At 41.0% G+C, this 21,360-nt stretch overlaps 1 protein-coding gene across 1 annotated transcript in view; it reads left to right on the forward strand.

Moving 5' to 3' along the window:
• Positions 1–21,360, forward strand: part of LOC138745087 (anoctamin-1-like) — a 243,741-nt gene that overhangs the window by 170,971 nt on the left and 51,410 nt on the right. Inside the window, exons 13-19 of the mRNA XM_069902195.1 lie at positions 6,516–6,598; positions 8,181–8,255; positions 13,537–13,611; positions 15,388–15,589; positions 19,171–19,282; positions 20,750–20,807; positions 20,925–21,025. Coding sequence (XP_069758296.1) covers positions 6,516–6,598; positions 8,181–8,255; positions 13,537–13,611; positions 15,388–15,589; positions 19,171–19,282; positions 20,750–20,807; positions 20,925–21,025 — 706 coding nt within the window. The remainder of the gene's footprint in view (positions 1–6,515; positions 6,599–8,180; positions 8,256–13,536; positions 13,612–15,387; positions 15,590–19,170; positions 19,283–20,749; positions 20,808–20,924; positions 21,026–21,360) is intronic.

Here is a 21,360-nt window from a genome sequence, read left to right on the forward strand (position 1 = left end):
CTGATTGGTTGAAATGACCCCCTTGAATCAAGAGATATTGAAATTCTCAACCTGCTGTGATTTTTAATAACATTGATTATTAATTCTGTCCTTCTGGACATTATTTGTTAATACTGCTCTAACACATCTATGAATAACAAATAGAGGCAAGGAGAAATATTTGTGATATGAATGTACTGTGTGGCTCGTGGCAGTTCAAAGAATATGATGCACATTTAAAGAGAGCTCATAATTCTGCATTAACCACGAAATCCAGGTTCTGTTCTCCAATTTATTCTAAAAACATAGAAAAATAGGTACAGGAGTAGGCCATTTGGCCCTTCAAGTCTAAGCTGCCATTCATTTTGATCATGGGTGATCAGTACCCGGTTCCTGCCTTCTCCCCATACCCACTGATCCCCTTGGCCACAAGGGCCAAATCTAACGTCCTCTTAAATATTGATAAGGAACTGGCCTCAACTACTTACAATGGCAAAGAATTCCACAGATTAACCACTCTCTGAGAGAAGACATTTTTTTCTCATCTAAGTCCTAAAAGACTTTTCCCTTATCCTTAAACCGTGACCCCCTGGTCCTGGTTCTTCCCAGCATTGGAAACAACCTTTCTGCATCTAGCCTATCCAATCCTTTAAGAATTTTATATGTTTCTATAAGATTTCCCCGCCCCCCCTCAATCTTCTAAATTCCAGCAAATACAAGCCTAGTCGATCCAACCTTCATATGCAAATCCTTCCATTCCTGGTATTAATTTAGTCAACCTTCTCTGCACCCCCTCCATGGTAAGGATGTCCTCCTTCAGATAAGGAGACCAAAACTGAACACAGTATTCCACGTGTAGTCTCACCAAGGCCCTGTACGGCTGCAGTAGGACCTCCCTACACCTGTACTTGAATCCTCTTGCTATGAATGCCAACATACCATTTGCCTTCCTCTCTGCATGCTGTACCTGCACACCCACTTTCAATGACTGGTGCACAGCGACACCTAAATCTCGCTGCATTTCCCCTTTTCCTAAACAGATACCTTTTAGATAATAATCCTCTTTCCTGTTCTTACCTCCAAAGTGGATAACCTCACATTTATCCACATTATATTGCATCTCCCACTTCCCTAACTTGTCCAAGTCACCCTGAATCCTCCTTTAATCCTCTACACAGCTAACCCTGCGACCTAACTCCATGTTGTCTGCAAATTTGGAGATGCTGCTTTCTATTCCCACATCTAAGTCATTGATATATATTGTAAATAACTGTGGTCCCAGCACTGGGCCTTTTGGTCCCCACTAGTCACTGCCTGCCATTCGGAAAATAATTTGTTTATTCCTACTCTTTGCTTCCTGTCCGTCAACCAATTCTCTATCCATCTCAATGCCATCCCTCCTATACCATGCTCATTAAGTTTGTCCACTAATTTCCTGTGCAGATCCTTATCAAATGCCTTTTTAAAGTTCAAATATACCACATCTACTTGTTCTACCTTATCCTGGTTACATCCTCAAAAAATTCTAGTAAATTTGTCAGATATCACTACTCTCTAAATGTGTTGCAATTTCATCTTTAATAACTGATTCTAGCATTTTCCCCACTACCGATGTCAGGCTAATTGGTCTGTAGCTTCCCGATTTCTCTCTCCTTCCCTTCTTAAAGAGTGAGGCCACCCTCCAATCGTCAGGAACTAATCCAGTATCTGAAGAGTTTTGAAAAATTATCACTAATGCATCCACTATTTCCTGGGCTTCTTCCTTAAGCACTCATTTCTTGTGGAAATTTAATTTATACTATTGTATATCTAATGTACCTGTGTTCCAGTAAGAATTTCAGTGCATCTGTTCATTGTACTAGTGTAGATGACAATAAATACTTAGAGTAGGTTTTTTTTTAAATCAACATTGAGAATGTTTTTATCAAGTCTAATGTGATCTCTTGTATGAATAAAAAAAACTTTTGGAGGGAGAAATGTCAGTTGAAAGATATGAGCTTCAACTAAAATTCAATGACAAAGGGGTTGATTTATTTCTAAATAAATCTAAACTGAAATGTTATCACGTTGAAATTTAAATCTGAATTGTGTATGCCCCAGTGGGTTCCTTGTTTATAGTGAAGTAATACACAGAAACCACAAAGCTAAAGATGTCTTGTTTATTTGAGTTGTTCTCAGACTCCACAAATTATTCATCAAATCCGTCACTCGGTGATGTCCATTATTTATACGTCCGACACCACAATGAAAGGGGGATTCGGTTTAACTATGTTTGAAAGTTTAACCAATTAACTGGCTTTTGAATTCTCTTTAGTAAAACTACAGAAATGCTGGAGGGGTGGATCAGGCCTCATGGCGTCCATATGAGGTAAAGATGAATTACCGGCATTTGTACCCTTGAAGAAGGGCTTGGGCCCAAAATATCAGTGATATATCTCTGCCTCCTGTGGGCGCTGCGAGTCCAGCTGAGCTCCTCCAGCATTTCTGTGTTTTTACTACAATCACAGCATCTGCAGACTTTCATGTTTCGCTCCTTTGAATTCTCTTTGCTCTTTCCTTATGCTGATCCTTGTAACTCAAATTTAAATTTTTCAAAATTTAGACATACAGCATGCTAACAGGCCCTTTCAGCCCACGAGCCTATGTTACCCAATTAACCTACACCCCGGTACAGTTTGAACAATGGGAGGAAACCGGAGCCCCCAGAGAAAACCCAAGCAAACACGGGGAGAACATATCAACTCATTAGTAAACCCCAGTCCCTATTGCTGGTGCTGTAATAGCGTGCGCTACTGGTGTCACTAGCGTGGTGCACACCAGGTAACACCATCCCAGGGGGTGACCCCAAAATGAATCACATGACTTTGTCTGCATGAGTTGCAAGGTCAGTGCCTCCTCTGCCACCGCTCCCCCCCCCCCCAACCCCCTACTTAGGGCCATCACCAGAACCTGTTTCTTCTACGCTTGGTAAACTTGGTCCATGGGGAGGGTGGGGGGGGGAGGGGTTGGTGGTGGTGACACCGTGAGTTACTTCACTGGGTGATGCCACTGCGTTGCACCATCTGCTCCGCCAACTGGGCCACCCGACAGATGCTGATACAACAAGCAATTTTGAGCTCATTTGAAGTTGTCATTTCTTGACAAACGAGCCTGAATCTGAAATGTTGATGCATTGATCCCTCAAATTGGTGACAGCATCTTTTAAGGTCTGAAAAATGTGGACTTGTTGAGAACAAGTTCCTATGAGAAAACTTTTTTAAGGTAACTGGTGTAGGAGGTTTTAGACAAAGTGGAATGAGAATAGGAAAACAATCTCTTCAGGACTGGAGTGGAATGTAGTTAGCAGTCCTTTGCTGACTGGCTTTTTCTGGGGGAGAGGGGGGATTTATCTTGGAAATTCTGCAATGAGGAAATCTTATTTCAGAAAATCAAATTAAATCATGAAGTATTTTTCTGCTTTGTATTTCGATACACCTTTCCATGTCTCGTGGTGGAAAGCTTCCTCAGATTTGTGACTGTCTTAGCAGCCATGTTGTCAGAAGTAAAATGTCATGGAGGTTCCCATTGCTCAACTGCACTGCAAAGGTTGATTTAAGGCAAGCTTACATAAAGTAATGGACTATAAGCAAAACAAATGGTTTTAATGGATGGTTGTAACTGAAAGTTTGACTGGCATTACGCAACACTTGTTAAGTATTAAAACAGGGCTTACAATGTTTACACAAATTTAAGCACCAAGACTACATTTCTGGCGAGCTGTGTATCATTTAAACCATCATTTCCATTACTCTTCCGCTGATTCTTTGAGATGTAGGAATTGTTGAGTTTTTTTAAAAAACACTTTGGAGTCACAGGTTCTTGGGGTCATAAAGAGAGCTTTTGGCACATTGGCCTTTATAAATCACAGAGCATGAGCTGGGATGTTATGGTGAAGTTGTACAAGACATTGGTGAAGTCAAATTTGGAACGTTGTGTGCAGTTTTGATTACCCCACTTCAGGAAAGTTATCAATAAGATTGAAAGAGTGCCAAGAAGATTTACAAGAATGTTGCTGGGCCTTGAAGAATTGAGTTGTAAGGAAAAGTTAAGCAGATTTGGACTTTATTCCCTGGAGCTTAGGAGAATGAGGGGAGATTTGATAGAGGTATATACAAAATAATGGGAAGAGTAAATGCAAGGAGGCTTTTTTCCACTGGGAATGAGTGATACAAGAACTAGAGGACATGAGGAAAGGTGAAATGTTTAAAGAGAACATTAGGGAGAACTTCTTCACCCTGAGAGCAGTGAGTGTGAAATGAACTGCAGCTGAAATGATAAATGCAGGCTCAACTTTGTTATTTTAGAAACATTTGGATAGGTACATGGATGGGAGGGGTATGGAGGACTATAGTTCAGGTGCAGATCAGTCGGACTGGGCAGAATCATTTTGACACGGACTAGATGGGCCAAAGGGCCTATTTCTGTGCTGTAGTGTTCTATGGAGACGATCACATTGTACAATATCGGAGCTGGTGATCAATCCCAGCAATTGATCTCTGTAGTCTGCCGGGTGACAACACTTGTGGATGGCCACTGGTGTTGTCAGCCTTTGGAAACTCATAATCCAAGCCATCCATTCTCCTGAAGCAGTTAGTACAACACTATTGCAGCACCAACAACCAGGGTTTGAATCTGCTGCTGTCTATGTGGAGTTTGTAAGTTCTCAGTGTTTCTGCATGTGTTTTTCCTGGGTTTCCTTCCACGTTCCAAAGATGTACGGAGCAAGTAGGTTATTGGGTCATGTGGGTGTATTTGGGCGGCACAAGTTCATGGGCAAGATGGGCCTGCTACCATGCTGTATCTGTGAATTAAAGATTACTCACATTTTAAGCAAGTGAAGGGAAGGAGGCCAACCATGATAAGATTTCCCCTTTCATTGTCTGAGTGTTGTAATTCCGAAACTGGCTTTCATTTCCTTGATCCACAAAGTTTTGGGGAGAAGGGGTGAATGAATTGAAAACGAAGGCCTCTCCACACTCCTATCTTTTTTACTGCATGCAAACTTGTTCAAAGCTGAAGGGATCTAGATTTTGGGTTTTTTTAATTGGAATCTGCCCCTCCATGGATGTGATAACAGAAGATTGGGAGCAGGTGTTTGGGAATATTTCTCCCTCCCCGTGAAATTACATTTGATTGACGAAAGCAAAATGTCTGTCTAAAACTTGTGCTTCTGGAAATTAAGGTAAGTGAGAATCTACTGACTGTCTAATTGTATGTAGAAATGGATCAGGGAAGTTGATTTTTATTTTTGGAAACGTCTTCGAGATGCTATCAAAAGAATTTGGTAATGCTGCTGTAACTGCAGTGCCGCTGCCAGTGAAGACAGCTGGAGACTGGGGATGAAGTCTCAGCACTCTCTTACTGGATCCAACCTCCCAGTCCAACAGCCATCAGCTCTGCAGGCTTTAACTAGCCTGTTAAAGGAGCTGATGGTGGTTAATTTTAAAATCCTGCGACCATGGGGTTTGGACTCAAGATGTAAGGGTCTATGATTGGCAGTGGCCACGAGGTTGCAGACTCTGGGGAAGTGGAGGACTGGTGCAGGCCACCAGAAAACAGGGATGCCACTCCCCTTTTGAGAAGTAGTAGAGGAGACAACCCACGAGAAAGTGACCACATTGGCAGGACCAGTGAGAGGATGTGGGCTGCTAGTAACTGCAGTCAAAGAACTCGCTTCAGGCTGTGGACTGCTGGAGATTGGCTCGAGACTGACTGAAGGGGTACCAGGTCTTGCAACTAGGATGCAAGAGAACGTGTCAAAGGTGTGCGTCTGGAGCTTGGGTTTGCTGATGGTTGTGTGGCCTGCAGGATCACTGGAGGCAAAGCCATGGACACTCATTGACCAGGGGGACTCTTTTTTTGCTTCTCTTTCTCCGGCTGTAAGGGACGCTGGGCAATTTTTGCTGATAGTGAACCTTGCTTTGTCTTACGGTAGACTAAAATAAATGTCATGTATATCACATTTTCTGTTTTATTACATGACAATAAAAGAATCTTGCAATATATGGAAAGCAATAGGAATGTATTCAGAACCAGTGTTCAAACCAATGCTATGGTTTTAGAGGCAGATAAAGGAGGAGTAAGGGTGGGTGATGTTGAAGAGCCCTGGAGATGAATAGAAAACTGGTTTTGTTAGGTGGAATGCAAAGGGTGTGAGCAGTTTGATCTAAGATTGGGCAGGGATACTGCAAGTGTCTGGATCGGAGTTTGGGGTGGAGACCAACTCTCCTCTCATTGGGATTACTGTTATAAAACTCTTTCACATTTCTGCTTCTATGTCTAAATATCCTTCACGTGGTACGAGTCTGATGCTGGGAACTATCTTCAATGCAACAACTGAAGAGTACTTTTATCCCCGAAATCCATGCATTTTAGTGTACATGTGCAGCAATGGTTTTAAGTCTCACCTTTACAAAACAAAAACATTGTTGCTTTGTAGTTTATTAATTAATTGTGAAAAATTAGGATAATTTTAATAGATCCAATTTTACATCCAGCTGCCATGTTCTTGGAACACTGGAAAAGGTGCCAAATGAGGTTGAATTATAAATGGGATCTCGCTGGATTTGAAGAGGACGAGGTAAGACTTCAAAAACTGTTATTAAAAATTCCTAAATTTGCATTGAACAATATTTTGTCATTGTTTCTGCAGTTTAATAATACTTGTTTCTTCTTCTGTTGCTGAATGCCCGAAGGAACGATTGAAGGTTTGGAATTTTTTTTTAAATTAAATCCTGCACATCTTTCTGAGGCTTCCGTCGATTGTGACTTTCTATCCTTCTGTTGGTGCTGGGTGGAGGAGGGTGTTGGATTTGATCCATTACAGTTTTAACTGTGCTTTGGAACTTATTACTATTTTTCCCTTCTCGTTGTCAAGAAATGTGATGCTCTTCAAATCTATCTCAATACTTTCCATCTGAGCTGTTGCAAGAATGGGACTTCGCCGTCTTTTGCTGCCTGTCATGAATGCCTCTTTGCGTGGGGTTTCACTCTTGTAAATATGGCAATGCTGTAACTAATTAGAGCAGGGGTGCCCTGAAATATTTTGCTCATAAGTTGCATTTTTGAGATTTTTTTTAACGAGGATCAAATATGGCAATCCGTATCGCTGCACCAAGTGTAGAAAGTGTTTGGGCCGGAGTTAAGTTTTTAGTAAAGCAGTAATTGACAACATGTGGGAACTGATACAGGGCTGTGGGCAGAGAGTGGGGCAGTCAGATCAGTGTGGGGATACAGTACACAATTTCCTATAGCTAGCCATCGCTTTTTCTAAATTGCTGTGGACTTGCTCGCAGTAACAGAATAATTATGTGGTCGGATGTGGCCCGAATGGACGTTAAGCAAAGCATACCTGTACACACATCTGAACTCGTGTGTGAAAAAGTTAGCACATGGAATGTAAAAGGTTGGCCACCCCTGGGTTAGTTAGCACAACACTGAGAGCAGCAGCAACAAGAGTTTGAATCCAGCACTATCTGTAAAAATTTTACACCATCTCCACGTGTCTACAGACACCCTCCAAAAACATACAGGGCTGGTTGGTTAATTGGTCACATGACCCCATATTTGGGCAGCTTGGGCTGGAAGGTCCTGTTACCATGCTGTTTCCCTAATTAAATTAACATTTTTTTTAAATTAGCATTCAAATGATAATCTTGAGCTTATCTCATCCATTAAATAATACCCATTGGTCTACCAGTGATGATCACAGAATTCTTTCTTGCTATTAAATGGCTTTTGTGCCAGATCCGTGAGCCAATTGCTTTTCAGTGAAGATAGAAACATTTCCAAGTTTTTGGGGTTTTGCGGGGGGGGGGGAGGGGGCATTGGGAATTTATTTCTGAGGTGGCCTGTCTGGTAAATGTTGGGTCACTGTAACCATTCCAATTAACAAATTGATTTTTCACTTTGGCCTATATTTGAATATTAACAAATTAATGTTCAAATTTTGATTTAAAATAAAATTTTGATCTTCTTTAAATAGTTTGAGATCTTTTCATGTTAGTCTGCACATCAGGACAAGAGGAATAGAGTTATTTCTAGGAACAATTTAAGGTGTCAAAAGTAGCCGAACTTTCAGTAACTTCAACAAAGATGAAATTATTTTTTGTTATAATTAAGAAAAGGCAGTATAAATTTTCTTCCTCTTTTGCAATGAACAGGATCATCCACGGCCTGAGTACGAAGCCAGGGTTCTGAGTAAAGTTCTGAAGAAAGAGCTTCAAAAGAAAGAGGAGGTATAGATGAGTCTTCAATATAATTAAAGTTTGCTTTTATTTTTAGATCTGGTCAAAATATTTTGTGCAGTTTTGTTTTTGGTACTTAGTGTTGACTTGCATAATTTTTCCTGAATTAAACTTGCTATATATAATGTGTGTTATTAAATTAGTTGGGCACTGGTTAATGTAAAACTTCTGCACCAGGGATTATCTCGCAGATGGAGTATCTTTGACAGTAGGTTGGCAGGTTGAAGGAATGACCTTAACTACCTTGATAGACCATACAGTGGATATTTAAAAGGGAAGCTCCACTCTTTTGTTAATCTGAAGTGCTTTAGGCGGGTGGGGATTAAAGCACGTTTGTAGGAGGGGAAGAAGTATCAAAAATTGTTAAACCTGGCCCGCAGAAGAAAGAATCCCAGGGTTGTATGTGAGGCCAATAAATTTGAACTTTTGATTAAAATCAGAAACCCAGGCTGGGAAATAGCTTCTTCCTGCAGGCTGTGAGTTTGTTGAACAGTATCCTGTAAACTTGAGTCCCTTGTTAATGAAATTGAGTAAATTATTTCAAAATATTTCAACATATTAATTTTGTGCTATATCTCTCTGTGATTATTATCTGTTGTATATTTGTGCACTGTGGTGCAGAGAAATGCTGTTTTATCTGGTTCTACATGATGATGATGAACTTGAACTTGAAAAGAGTATGGAAGGGAGATCATGTCATTGACTCTCAACAGGTTTGATGCTGACCCTGGGTTTAAAGGTGGTTTTCAGCATTTCATTGATGCAATTAATTGGTCAATGACTCACATAGTTGGTATTAAATCCCGAATGTTAGTCTATGTTGATGTGTTTAACACTCTGCCTGTATGGTCCTTTTCTCTGCCTGACCTCAGAAGCCGGCGGAAGTGGTGGAGGAGCAACCAAACAAATGGAAAAACAGAGTTTTGTCTGCCATGGCTGGGGTGAAATTGGTACCAGTTGAAAATCGAGCTTTCTTACCTATTTTTTCAAAGTTTGTTCAGAAAGACATGGAACCAAATTTCTTTCCATTATAATTGGTGTTGTCACATCTAACGTATTATTTAATGCCACAAGAACATTAGCTAATTGCAGTCACTACTACGATTTTTTTTAAACATTGTAGCATGGTAGAAAGCCCTTCTGGCCCATGAAACCCATACTGTCCCAATTAATTGGCAATTCCCATATATTTTTGAAGTGGGAGGAAACCGGAGCACCTGGAAAAAACCCATGCAGGGAGAACATACAAACTCTTTACACACACCGCCAGATATGAACCTGGGTTGCTGGCACTACAATAGTATAATACTGTGCCACTGTACCCAGCACATGTACCCATTTGGTAATGAATATGCTATGAATATTGTGCCTAAAGATGGCCTCTCTCCATATTATTATAAATTTTAAAAATTGAGACATACAACACAGTTATGAGCCCTTCCGACCCACGATCCTGTGCCCCACAATACTCCAATTAACCTAAAATCCTCTTCCATTTTGGAGAATGGGTGGAAACCAGAGCACCCAGTTGAAACTCACACAGGCACTGAGAGGATGTAAAACTCCTTGCAGACAGCACCGGATATGAACCCGGGTTGCTAGCATTGCCATAGCATGGCGCTAACTGCTGCACTGACCATGCCATTTCCAAGGAGTGTCAACATTTTGCATATTGTCAATTAAATGGGAAAATTTGATTTTTTGAAATTGCAATAGGAAAATTACCAACATGCTCAAAGTATTGAATAGATACAACTGAGAGATTATATCTCATCATAATAAGTTTTACTTTTCCTCTCCCAAAATTCATTGAAAATCTTGTTCCTCAATGAATTAGTACCAAAAATGTTATGAAATTGCTTGAAAGTTTTACAGTCAGTTTGAAGTGGCAGTCTTTCTCAACAAGCTAATAGATTTTGTTTCAAAACTTTGTCACCTTATTACATGCCTCCAATAGTCAGTCAAATGGTGCATTAGAATGGCTATGCATGAGACTATTTGTAAAGACACTTTAATTCAGTTGTGTTTGCAGCCACCTTAGTTTTGTTATCACTGTGCATGTTATTAGTGACTTGTGTGCACCATGTGACTTATTCTGTGATGCTTAACTAGTTGTGAATTGTTGTTGTAGTGGTCAATCAGTGCATTAATGTGCTGAGCTTCTCGTTTTGAAGTCTGTCCTTATTAAATATTTCCCATTGGTTATGACAAATGGCTTCAATCCGTGTTTACAAGGACTCCTAAGCAAAAATTTGGAGTTGTACAATTGGCAAAGTTTAGTTTTAAAAAAAAGTTTTTAAATTAAACAGGCGATTATGGGATTTACCTACATTGTGAAAGGCCACTTGCGTTAATTTCACTGTTGTTCTTAATCATTCATGAGCTTCACATCTTGGTCTTGGGGCAAATGATGTTGTGACGCCACTGGAGATCATTGATTTACAAAAATAACAGATACATTTTAAAATAAAAACAACCATCAGACTGCGAAATTTTCCCCCTTATCAGAAGTAAATAAAACTAAAAATTGTGGAGAAAGAGAAAAGGACGAGAGATTTGGAGGGATTCTGGAGGAGTATTTATTTCCACCCAGAGGAATATACTTCATGGGAGAATTGTGGGAGCACAATCACTGGCCTTTAAGAAGTGCCCAGATGAGCGCTTGATTTGCCATGGCAGAAAAATCTCCAGGCCAAGTGCTAAAAGATGGCATTGATACAGATGGATGCCTAGGGGAAAGCACAAATTAAATGGCCTGCTTCCATGCTGTATGACTCCTTATTGCTTTCACATTTATTACCAAATTAAATTTGCTAAATATAATCTGTATTTTAATAGGAGGACCCAAGGTTTTATAATGTTATTGGATACTAAATACTGAAAAAAGCTAATGATTGAAATTAAATCTAAATTTAGATATACAGCACAGTAACAGCCCCTTTCAGCCCACGAGCCTGTGCCATCCAATTGGACAATGGTAGGAAACTGAAGGACCTGTGTAAAACCCAGGCAGACACATGGAGACGTACAAACTCCTTACAGACCCCGCAGGATTTGAACCACACTCCTGTAACAGTACTGCACTAACTGTGCCGCCCCAAATCCTCTGGACTATTTTAGGATGAAGGATTCCAAGGACCTACTAAACAAATTGAGCCTTTGTCATCTGGATAAATCAAAGATGCACAAAATTTTCCACAGTCCAGAGAGGACGGGTGCAGGGTGATAATACCCTTTGCTAGGAATTAGGAGGCAGAGTCCCAATGAGATTTCATCCTTCAGGACAGCAATGGGAGCAACGATCTCTTCCAGAGGGAGCAGTGTATAAAAAATCCCAACCATAGTTGCTGTGAGAAGTTCAGTGGAAGAGCGAGTTGAGACCTTTTCAGTGAGTTGAAGGAATGTGGGATTGGCGCTGAAAAGTGGCATCAAGGTTAAAGGTTAACTCTAATCTGTGTGGAATAGAGGAACATGTGTAAGTGGCCAAATGGTGCCTTGTTATCACTTCATTTGTACTAATGTTATCTTCTTCCATCCCCGTCACCTCATCTTTAAAAGGACCCCCCGCCCCCCCCCCCCCAAACACACATTTGCTAAGAATTGTACTTTGAGTCATCTAGCTGTGGGTTTTAACCACCTATTTCACAACTTATCTAATCTTCTCGCCTTTCATCTACCAATGTAAAAGAATATTAAGCCTTGTTCAAGCTGGCTGCTTGGAGTCCATTTTGAATTTTGGATTCTTATTTGAATTTTTGATGCGTTCAATAATACAGACCTGGGGTGGGGGATTGAGTCAGAATTTAGTTGATCTGTCCATTTTGCAGAGTTTGTAAACTTATATCAATAGAACTATAAATGTGAACAAAGCAACCAATGGATTTCTCTCAGGCTGTTGTCTGTGGGAAAATTGAGTCAAGCAGTGTACCAAGTTTGCTTAGTTATTCAGCCTGAGACAATAACCAATAAAACTGATGGAGGCAAAATCAAGGAGATGTGATTTGTGTCAGAATCCAGCTGGAAGATGAAAGTTATGGCTCTTACAAGACTGATGGCTTGCAGGGAGACCAGTTGCTCACCAGCAGTTGAGGTGGTGCAGAAGAAGAATTGTTGTCAGTTCTCCCACTTTTCTTATTGGCATCATGTGGACAAGCCTGTTGGGGTGATAGGGTGATAAATCATCCAGAGATTCTGACAATGCTGTTCCATAAACAAAGAGAAGTTACTGCTGATGGTCTGAGAGGCATTACTGATAATGGAAAATTGCAATGATAGACATCTCCAATAACATGGTCCTCATTGCGCAAGAGAGCGAGCACAGCTACAACTCCACCAGCAATATGATTCAATGGATGGACGTCCATTCTACTGCAGGTTGCACACAGTTTGTCCAACAATGTGTGCAATCACATCTGTTAATGATGCACAAAAAAGCCTTAATGGTGATACTCCAAAAATATTCAAATGTAACTTGGCATACCGTGAAGTTTTTAAATGAGGTGCTGTGTTGATAGGCTAACTTGTGATTCTACACTAAGTATTAGATTATTAATCTCACCTATTTGGGAAGTAGTTGAATAATGTAAAAGCAAAAATAAAAACATTGAGCAGTGGGGTGTCTAGATTGAATTGCATGAGCCAGAATAAGAGATGACTGATATGAATTGCAATGACCAATGCAGACCTATCGGACATAGCAAGCTCATTTTGTCAGTACAAAATAATCTGTTTATCAACTCTTTGTAAAAGCTGTTTGGATGGTGGTTTGGAGATATAGTCTTATGGTAACAAAGAAATTTGTTAGGCAATGTGAGCAAGTATCAGTGTGCATTCCAAAAGAGACCAGACCCTTAAATAGGTTGGCTTTTGGTCTAATATATATTGGAATGCATTGCTAAGGGTGGTGATTGAGGCTGGTACAATAGGGATATATAAAAGACTCTTAAATGGGCACATGGATGTAATGGGTTTGAGGGTGGGAAGGTTTAGATTGTTGAGTAGGTTTATGTTGGTCGGCCAACATTAGGGGTCAAAAGGCCTTGTACTGTGCTGTGATGTTTTAATATATAGTTCATGACAAACTCAAGGTTTGCAAAGACATCGATTGTGTCGAACAGTTCTGTATTATTTAACCACCTTGACATCCAAGTGAAACCTGACGGACTTCACAATTCAGATAAGGACTTATTTTGAGCAGAAGCATCTCGCACATACTAGAGTTGAGCGGTTGCTTGTGGGGCTAACTTTTGACTGGATCTGCTTGTATTTACAGACGGAGAAAGAGAAACTGACTTGGAGAGACCGCAGCCCAGCTTATCTGACTAACATAGTCAGCATCCTATTCATGGTAAGAGTGCGGGAATCTTTCTTAAAGAATTACAAATAAAAGGTGGATTTGTTTTTGAATTCTACAAGGTTCGAAGGATGTCAGAGTGTAGGTATTGAAGTGAAGATAGAGTGGTCAGGAAAGGGGAATTTCATTTGTTCATTTCCATTCCAGTTTAAGTGCTTCTGTGCCAATGAAGTATGTTTGAAATGCAGTTATAGAAATGTGACAGACAACTTTTATCCTGGACAAAATGTCAACATAAAAATGTAGATGCTGGAAATTTGAATCAAATGTTGGAAATGCTCAGCCGATCAGACTGAATCTGATAGTATAAGAACCGATTAATAGTATAAGTATAATAGTATAAGAACCGATTAATGTTTTAGCTGACTGGGAAGGAGAGAAGCTCATTAAACTGTAGTGGGGGGGGGGGGTGGAGGAGTGGGCAAGTTTTTGATAAGGTGACCGTGAGGATAAGTTGGGGACAAGGTTACTTGTTCAAGGGTCTTTGACTAAAGACGTAACTGTGTTTCTCTTCCCATGGATGTGATGTGACCTGCTGATAACGTGCTGTGTTTCCTGTTTTAATTTCTACCTGCATTTGCCCCCACAAATTCTTCTGGGACAGAGTGAATGGGAGCAGTGTCTTGCCCTGGTGTTGAAAAATGCAGGGAATGAGCCCTGCCTGTCAGACTGGGAGTGAGAGAGAATTAAAGTGGCCTCCAGTTGGAATCTCAGGGATGCATATTGAATGCAGGACCTCTGCTACTGAGCTGGAGCCTGATTGATTGGTGGTTTATTGCTGTTCTTAAGTTTGGGTTGAATCAGGCCAGCTCAGTGTGTGGGGTAAAGTGCCACCTACCCTCTAAACTCCATGGCTGGACAACCAATCTTCCTCAGTTCTTGGTTATCTTAAATCAGTGTGCTGCTTTAACATATTTAGCAGAGAGTAACAACCTGTGTCTCAATGTGGACAAGATGAAGGAGATGATCATGGACTTCAGGAGGACCAGGAATGACCACCCTCCACTACCCATCAACTCTGTAGTGGAGGGAGTGAACAGCACCAAGTTCCTTGGAGTTCACTTAACTAGTGACCTATTGTGGACACTCAACATCTCCTCACTTGTCAGGAAGGTGTAAAAACAACTGAAGCGGGCAAGGCTACCAGCCACCATTATGTCAATGTTCTATAGGAGCTCTATCAAGAGTGTCCTGGCTGGCTGCATCTCTGTGTGGTACGGTTGCTGCAGAGAAATGGATTGGAGGTCAATCCACAAGACCAGAAGAGTGGCAGAGAGATTCAAACTGGAATCTCCCTCCCTTGTCCACTCCCATTGACATGATCTACTGGGATCGTTGTCTGAAGAGAGCATGCAAAATCATCGAGGACCCCTTCCACCCTGCACACAGCATCTTTCAGCTGCTCCCATCAGGGATGAGATACAGGAGGATCAGAGCCAGCACCACCAGGCTGAGGAACAGCTTCTTCCCATGGGCAGTGAGAATGCTGAACGACCAAAGGAACTGCTCATACTGACCATCCGAGACTCTCATTTGTACAAAATAATATGAATCTATTTATTTATTTTTATAGATATAATACTTGTCCTGCATATGTTTTGTTTGTCTCTATGTGTGTTATGTCAGGTTGTGTGTCTGTGTGTCTTTGCATTGAGAACTGCTGGTATTTCTTGACATATTTTGTCGCACACCCATGTCAGTTTGTCAATGATAGGTTTCCAAAGGTATGAGGGGTTTTGGATTTTAACCCATGTTCTCTGATTTCTCTAGATCGGTCTTACATTTGCAATAGTCTTTGGTGTGATCCTGTACCGAATCTCCACAGCAGCAGCTATGGCTGTCAGCCCGGATCCATATGCCAAAGCTAACGTCCGTGTCATTGTCACGGCCACTGCAGTAATCATAAATCTGGTCGTCATTCTTATTTTGGATGAAGTCTATGGTTCCATTGCTAGATGGCTGACAAAAATTGGTAAGGATACAATGATTATCCAAGGTAACCTCAAGCTGATTCCTAAATATTTTGAATAGATATGTATCAACATGGTTGAGAGGTTTCAAGATTGACTAGCACTATAGGTGGTTGAAATGGCACTGAACTCATTGGCCTTCATCTGGACAATTCCAGTAATATCTAATTACCTGTTTCACGTGGATAGCCAGGAGCAGTACAGAAATACAAAATCCTGCAGATGGTGGAATCTTGAGCAAACAATGTGTTGTTGAAGGAACTCAGTGGGTCAGGCAGCATCCATGAGAAGAAATGGTCAGCAAATTGGGTTGGGACCTTTCATCGAAGCGCATCCTAAAACATTGACCATTTCTACCCATGGATGTGGCCAAACCGCCAAGTTCTTCCATCTTCTAATTTCAGCCTGAAATTATGTGTTTTTTTTTAAAGAGACCTACCACACGGTTACATGCCCTTCCAGTCTATGAGCTCATGTTGCCCAAATAAACCAATTAACCTACAAATCCAGTAGTTTTTGAAGGGTGGGAGAAAACACCCAGAGGAAACCCACACAACATGGTAGATCATGCAAACTCCGAACAGACAGTGCTGGATTCAAACCTGGGTTTCTGATGCTGTAACAGTGTTGTGCTAACCACTTAATCATTTAATACAATTTGGATTTTGACTTTTTCAACATCACTGTCAAGACTGCTCCTCCCCAATTCATCAGTATTGAATTTGATTGCAGAATGTTCTACAATGGTGCATTATCCTCTGGCCTTGCACCTGCATGTGGTATTCAACTCTGTGCTTAATAATGAGCACTAAACATCCCATAACATTTCACTGAAATGTCTCTTGAATTAAATTTTCATTCTTCCTTTGGGCTAATGTAAGCAAAGTGAGATATAAGGTACTTGGCATGTGTTGTTTTCTGTTGCTGCCTGAGGTGTCATTGGTTTTTGCACGCCCTTAGACCTTTCTTCGCTGAGACTGATATTCTCCAGAGATCATAATGGAGTTGCGATTTCTCTACCCCTACCATTTTTTAGGCATACAGCATGGTAATAGGCCCTTTTGGCCCACAAGCCCATACTGCCCAATTACACTCAATTGAGCTACAATCACTGATACGTTTTGAACAATGGGAGGAAACCGGAGCCCCCAAAGGAAACCCACTCAGACACTTGAGAACATTCAAATCTCTTACAGACTGCACAGGATTCAAATCCTGGTCCTGATTGCTGGTGCTGTAACAGCATTGCACTAACTGCTACACTCTCCAGTTTGTGTTGAGGGAAAGCAGTGGGATGACAGTATCAGTGATATTTAAAGCAGAGGAAGAGCAGTGCCACTTACTTGCTATCAGTCCTCACTGAAGTAACTGGCTGTCACCAGAACTCAGGACAAGTACTGAGAGCATGGTCTATTTGCTTTCCCACTCCCTCATTTTTAAACAATTCATTTGATACAAATGATTTGTTATTGAATGAGTTATTTTAATGTTTTAATGTTTACAATGAATATACAGCCATGCAGTTTCATAGCTGTCCCTAATTAAATGTGAAAATATTTGATATTTAAAAGCTGTTCTGCATTTGGCTTATGATCGAGCTATTTAAAAATGTATACAAAGTCCAGTATTAAACTTGATTGTCATTGCCCTGACAAGTTTTGCAGGCAATGTGATTGTTAGATTTCCTATGAAGATGCCAAAGAGAACAGTCCCACCATAATTGTCTTTGCTTGCCTCCAGATTCTTGATGCTTCATGGTACTGCTTGCAGGCTCGCTCAGAGTTAAATCCCAGTTGTAATGTCCCATGGTTAATCTGGCCATTCCTTTGAAGGCACCTGCTCTGGACATAACCACTTTCCAGAAACCTGGCCTTTACTCCTCTGGAACTTCCTGTAGCTAAGTGTCCCAATCTCTGTCAAAGTTTAGTTATAGTTTGATGAGGAAAGTTTATGTGTTGCTAGGTACTTGTGAAGTTTTGGCCTCAAGTCAGGAGAAAATTTGTTTTCAATATTTTTTTAAAATACCATTGCCTACTTTGAAGTATGACAGATGCTGTTTTTATGAATTGGCGCACATTCCTGAAAGGCAGCAGACTATTCGAAATAGATGAGGATGTGGATTCAAATAATTGTTCCTTTATAAGCTGGTACAACAATTTTCACATGGGGCAGTAAAATACCTCCCATTTCTTCCAAAGGCAATGTTATTGGACCATATTTGATACCAAGCTGCATAGATTATTGTCACAGAAAAAGAAAAGCTAAGTCAAGGGGTAGTTCGGCATTCAATACAATCATACCTCAGTACCTCAAAAGGAAGTTGAACCTGCTGGGAATAAACACCTCCCTCTGCAATTGGATTCTCGACTTCCTGTCAGAGAGACTTCAGGCAGTCTGGATCAGTAACAGCATCTCCAAGACTATCACACTGAGCATGGGGGGCCCCAGTGGCTATGTGCTTAGTCCACTGCTGTTCACCCTGCTGACTCGTGACTGTACAGCTAAATACACCTCAAACCACATCAATTCACTGACAACACAACTTATCAGCAAGAATGATGAGTCAGCTTAGAGATGAGGTGCAGTCACTAACAGACTGGTGCAGAGCCAACAACCTGTACCTGAACGTTAATAAAACAAAAGAGATGGTTGTCAACTTCAGGAGGGCCTGGGGAGACCACGCTCCGCTGACCATTGATGGCGCGACAGTTGAGGTCATCAAGAGTATCAAGTTCCTTGGAGTGCACTTGGTGGAGAATCTCACCTGGTCCCTTAACGCCAGCTCCATAGCCCAGAAGGCCCAGCAGCATCTCTACTTTCTGCGAAGGTTGAGGGAAGTTCATCTCCATCCTCACTATGTTCTACAGGGGATGTATTGAGAGCATCCTGTGCAACTGCATCACTATCTGGTTTGGAAGCTGTACCACCTCAGACTGCAAGACCCTGCAGAGGATAGTGAAGTCAGTGGAAAAGATAATTGGGGGCTCTCTTCCTACCATGAGGGACGTCTGCAACACTCGATGCAAGCAAAAGGCATGAAGATCTCCACACACCCCTCATGTAAACTGTTTTCCCTTCTGCCATCTGAGAAGAAGTACTGTAGCATTCGGGCCAGACTGAGCAACAGTTTTTTCCCTCAAGACATCAGGGTCCTGAATTCCCGGAATCGATGTGAATAGTGAACCATGGACTTTTACTGTATACCCCTTTACCGTGCAAGCATGGTGTGTACGATAAATAAAGGTGACTTGAGTTTTTAAGCAAATATCCTGGAGACACAGAAGTGATGAAATTTTATAGGATGACTTAAGTGTTAGGGATGCTGAAGAGAAAATGCAAAAGGTCACAAATGAAGACACATTGAGACTTGGAGACTGCAGATGAATGCAAATGAGCAATGTGAGCAAAAAGTGTAAATTTGGTGCAGCTCTATCACTGAACAAGTGCAGTGTTGATGAAATAATCTCCACCTTCCTAAATACGGTCCAGTTTTGAATTAGTTTATGTAAGTTAGAAGCTGGTAATGTTGAGACATTATTTTTAGCTGTGAACTTATCACACTTGTGCTTTGTCCCTGCTACAGAGATTCCAAAAACGGACAAAAGCTTTGAGGAAAGATTGATATTTAAGGCTTTTCTGTTGAAGTTTGTGAATTCCTACACACCAATATTTTATGTTGCATTTTTCAAAGGCAGGTGAGTAATTTGGCATAGTCACACCTTGTGTTCTGTAATTAAGGGTGGATAGAATTTGGCAATGCAAAGGTAACCATTGGCAGAATGGAACTGAACTGAGAATCTAACCATCGTTTGGTGTGCCCCTCAGCAGTGCCTTTGGCACAACTATCTTTAATAAGTTCCTCAGTGACACAAGAGCAAGGGAACATGCAACCTAGCCTGTCATCCATTATGATTGTGGTTGATCTACCAGTGATCTCAACTCCTCCTACCTCCTCCATTTTTCTGGCAAAAAAATTGTGAACAATTAAAGAAAATATGGCTTTAAAATTTTGCACACCTCACCATTAGTTTGCCAATCCACACAACATGCAACCTCAAACAACCGGAAAATTCACTCATCTAACACTACCAATCCCCATAGGTGCAGGATACCTGGGGGTTTCCTTTACTTCTAATGAGTTGTCCTCCACGATATTTGGGGCAGTGAGTTACAGATTTATTCATCTCTGCAAGAGGAAATTTCTGCATACCTTGAGTTTTGATGGCTGGTTGGTTCTGTATCTTTACCTTTGCTACATGAAGGACACCGTTTGACGTGCTGAGCTTCTCCAGCATTTTGTGTTTTTTTACTTCAACCACCAGAATTTTGTGATTTATTTCTGGACTCTTGAAGCAATTTAAGAAAATTCCTGGCATGGTAAATGAGCATGGTCTGTAAATTCCAGCATGGTCTTTGTCTTACACATAAAACTTTGTCACATGAAAAAATAAAAAGGCATGTATGACCTGGTGGTTGATGGTTGGCTCGAAGAGCCGATTTTCATGCTATATGACCATATCAACAAATTATTTTGTAATATTTGAGAATTTATGGAAATTGGGGGAAAGGGAGGAGTAAAACTAATTTTATGATTCCATTACAATATTAAGGAGTGAAACATGAAAGTCTGCAACCATTGTGATTGTAGTTAAGAACCCAGAAATGCTGGATGAGCACAGCAGGTCTTGCAACGACCATCAGATGTAAGTTTCAGGCCTGAGCCCTTATTCAAAGTATAAGCAAAAACAGAGAGGCGCCCGAATTAAAAGAATGAGCAGGGAAAGGAGTACAGACCAATAGACATAAGGTGTTGATTGGCTATGGATAAGACAGGAGAGAGGAAAGGTGAGGATGTATTGGGGAGGGAGTAGTTTGGCTCTGTGATGTAAACCTGGAGGAGAGAGAAAAGAGGGAGCAAGAGGAAAGGATAGATGGGGGCATGGGAGTTGGGGGGAGCTAATGGAAACCAGAGAAGTCCATGATAATGCCATCCAGGTGGAGAGTGCCCAAAGGTGATGTTCATTTGAAGCCAATTCTGAGGCTATTTCTTCATTCTAATAACTGATGTTCTGCACTTTTGATCAAGAGGAGCCAATACTAAATATTATTTGTTCTGCACTTTTGTTCAAGAGGAGCCAATACTAAATATTATTTGTTTCTAGGTTCACAGGGCGACCTGGAAAATATACCTATATCTTTCGTCACATGAGAATGGAAGAGGTAAATGTAACCCTTTGGGTTTATTTCTTGTATAAATACAATCTTGAACATGTGAACTGGCTTGTTGGTTTAAGGCCAATAGATAAAACACAAACTTTTGTTCTTTGTCTTGTCCAGTGTGCTCCTGGAGGCTGCTTGATGGAGCTGTGCATTCAACTGAGCATCATCATGTTGGGGAAACAACTGATACAGAACAATCTGTTTGAGATAGGCATTCCGTAAGCATTTTATCTGTCTCCTGGCATGTTGACTGAATGCTTAAGATTCTGAATAAATTGATTGAAAGTTGTTTTTTATTTTTCCTCCAACTTAATTTTTAACTTAGACATAAAACACGGTAACAGGGCCTTCAAGCCCAGGAGTCCATGCCGCCCAAATAACCTCCAACACCCATACGTTTTGGAGGGAGGGAGGAAACTGGAGCACCCAAAGGAAACCTGCACAGATCACGGGAGGAACGTACAAACTCCTTACAGCCCCAGATTTGAACCTGGGTCACTGGCACTATAATAACATGGCACTAACCATGCTGCCCACAACATTTTCCATCTTC

Source organism: Narcine bancroftii, chromosome 1, assembly GCF_036971445.1.
Source record: "Narcine bancroftii isolate sNarBan1 chromosome 1, sNarBan1.hap1, whole genome shotgun sequence".
Taxonomy (NCBI): Eukaryota; Metazoa; Chordata; class Chondrichthyes; order Torpediniformes; family Narcinidae; genus Narcine; species Narcine bancroftii.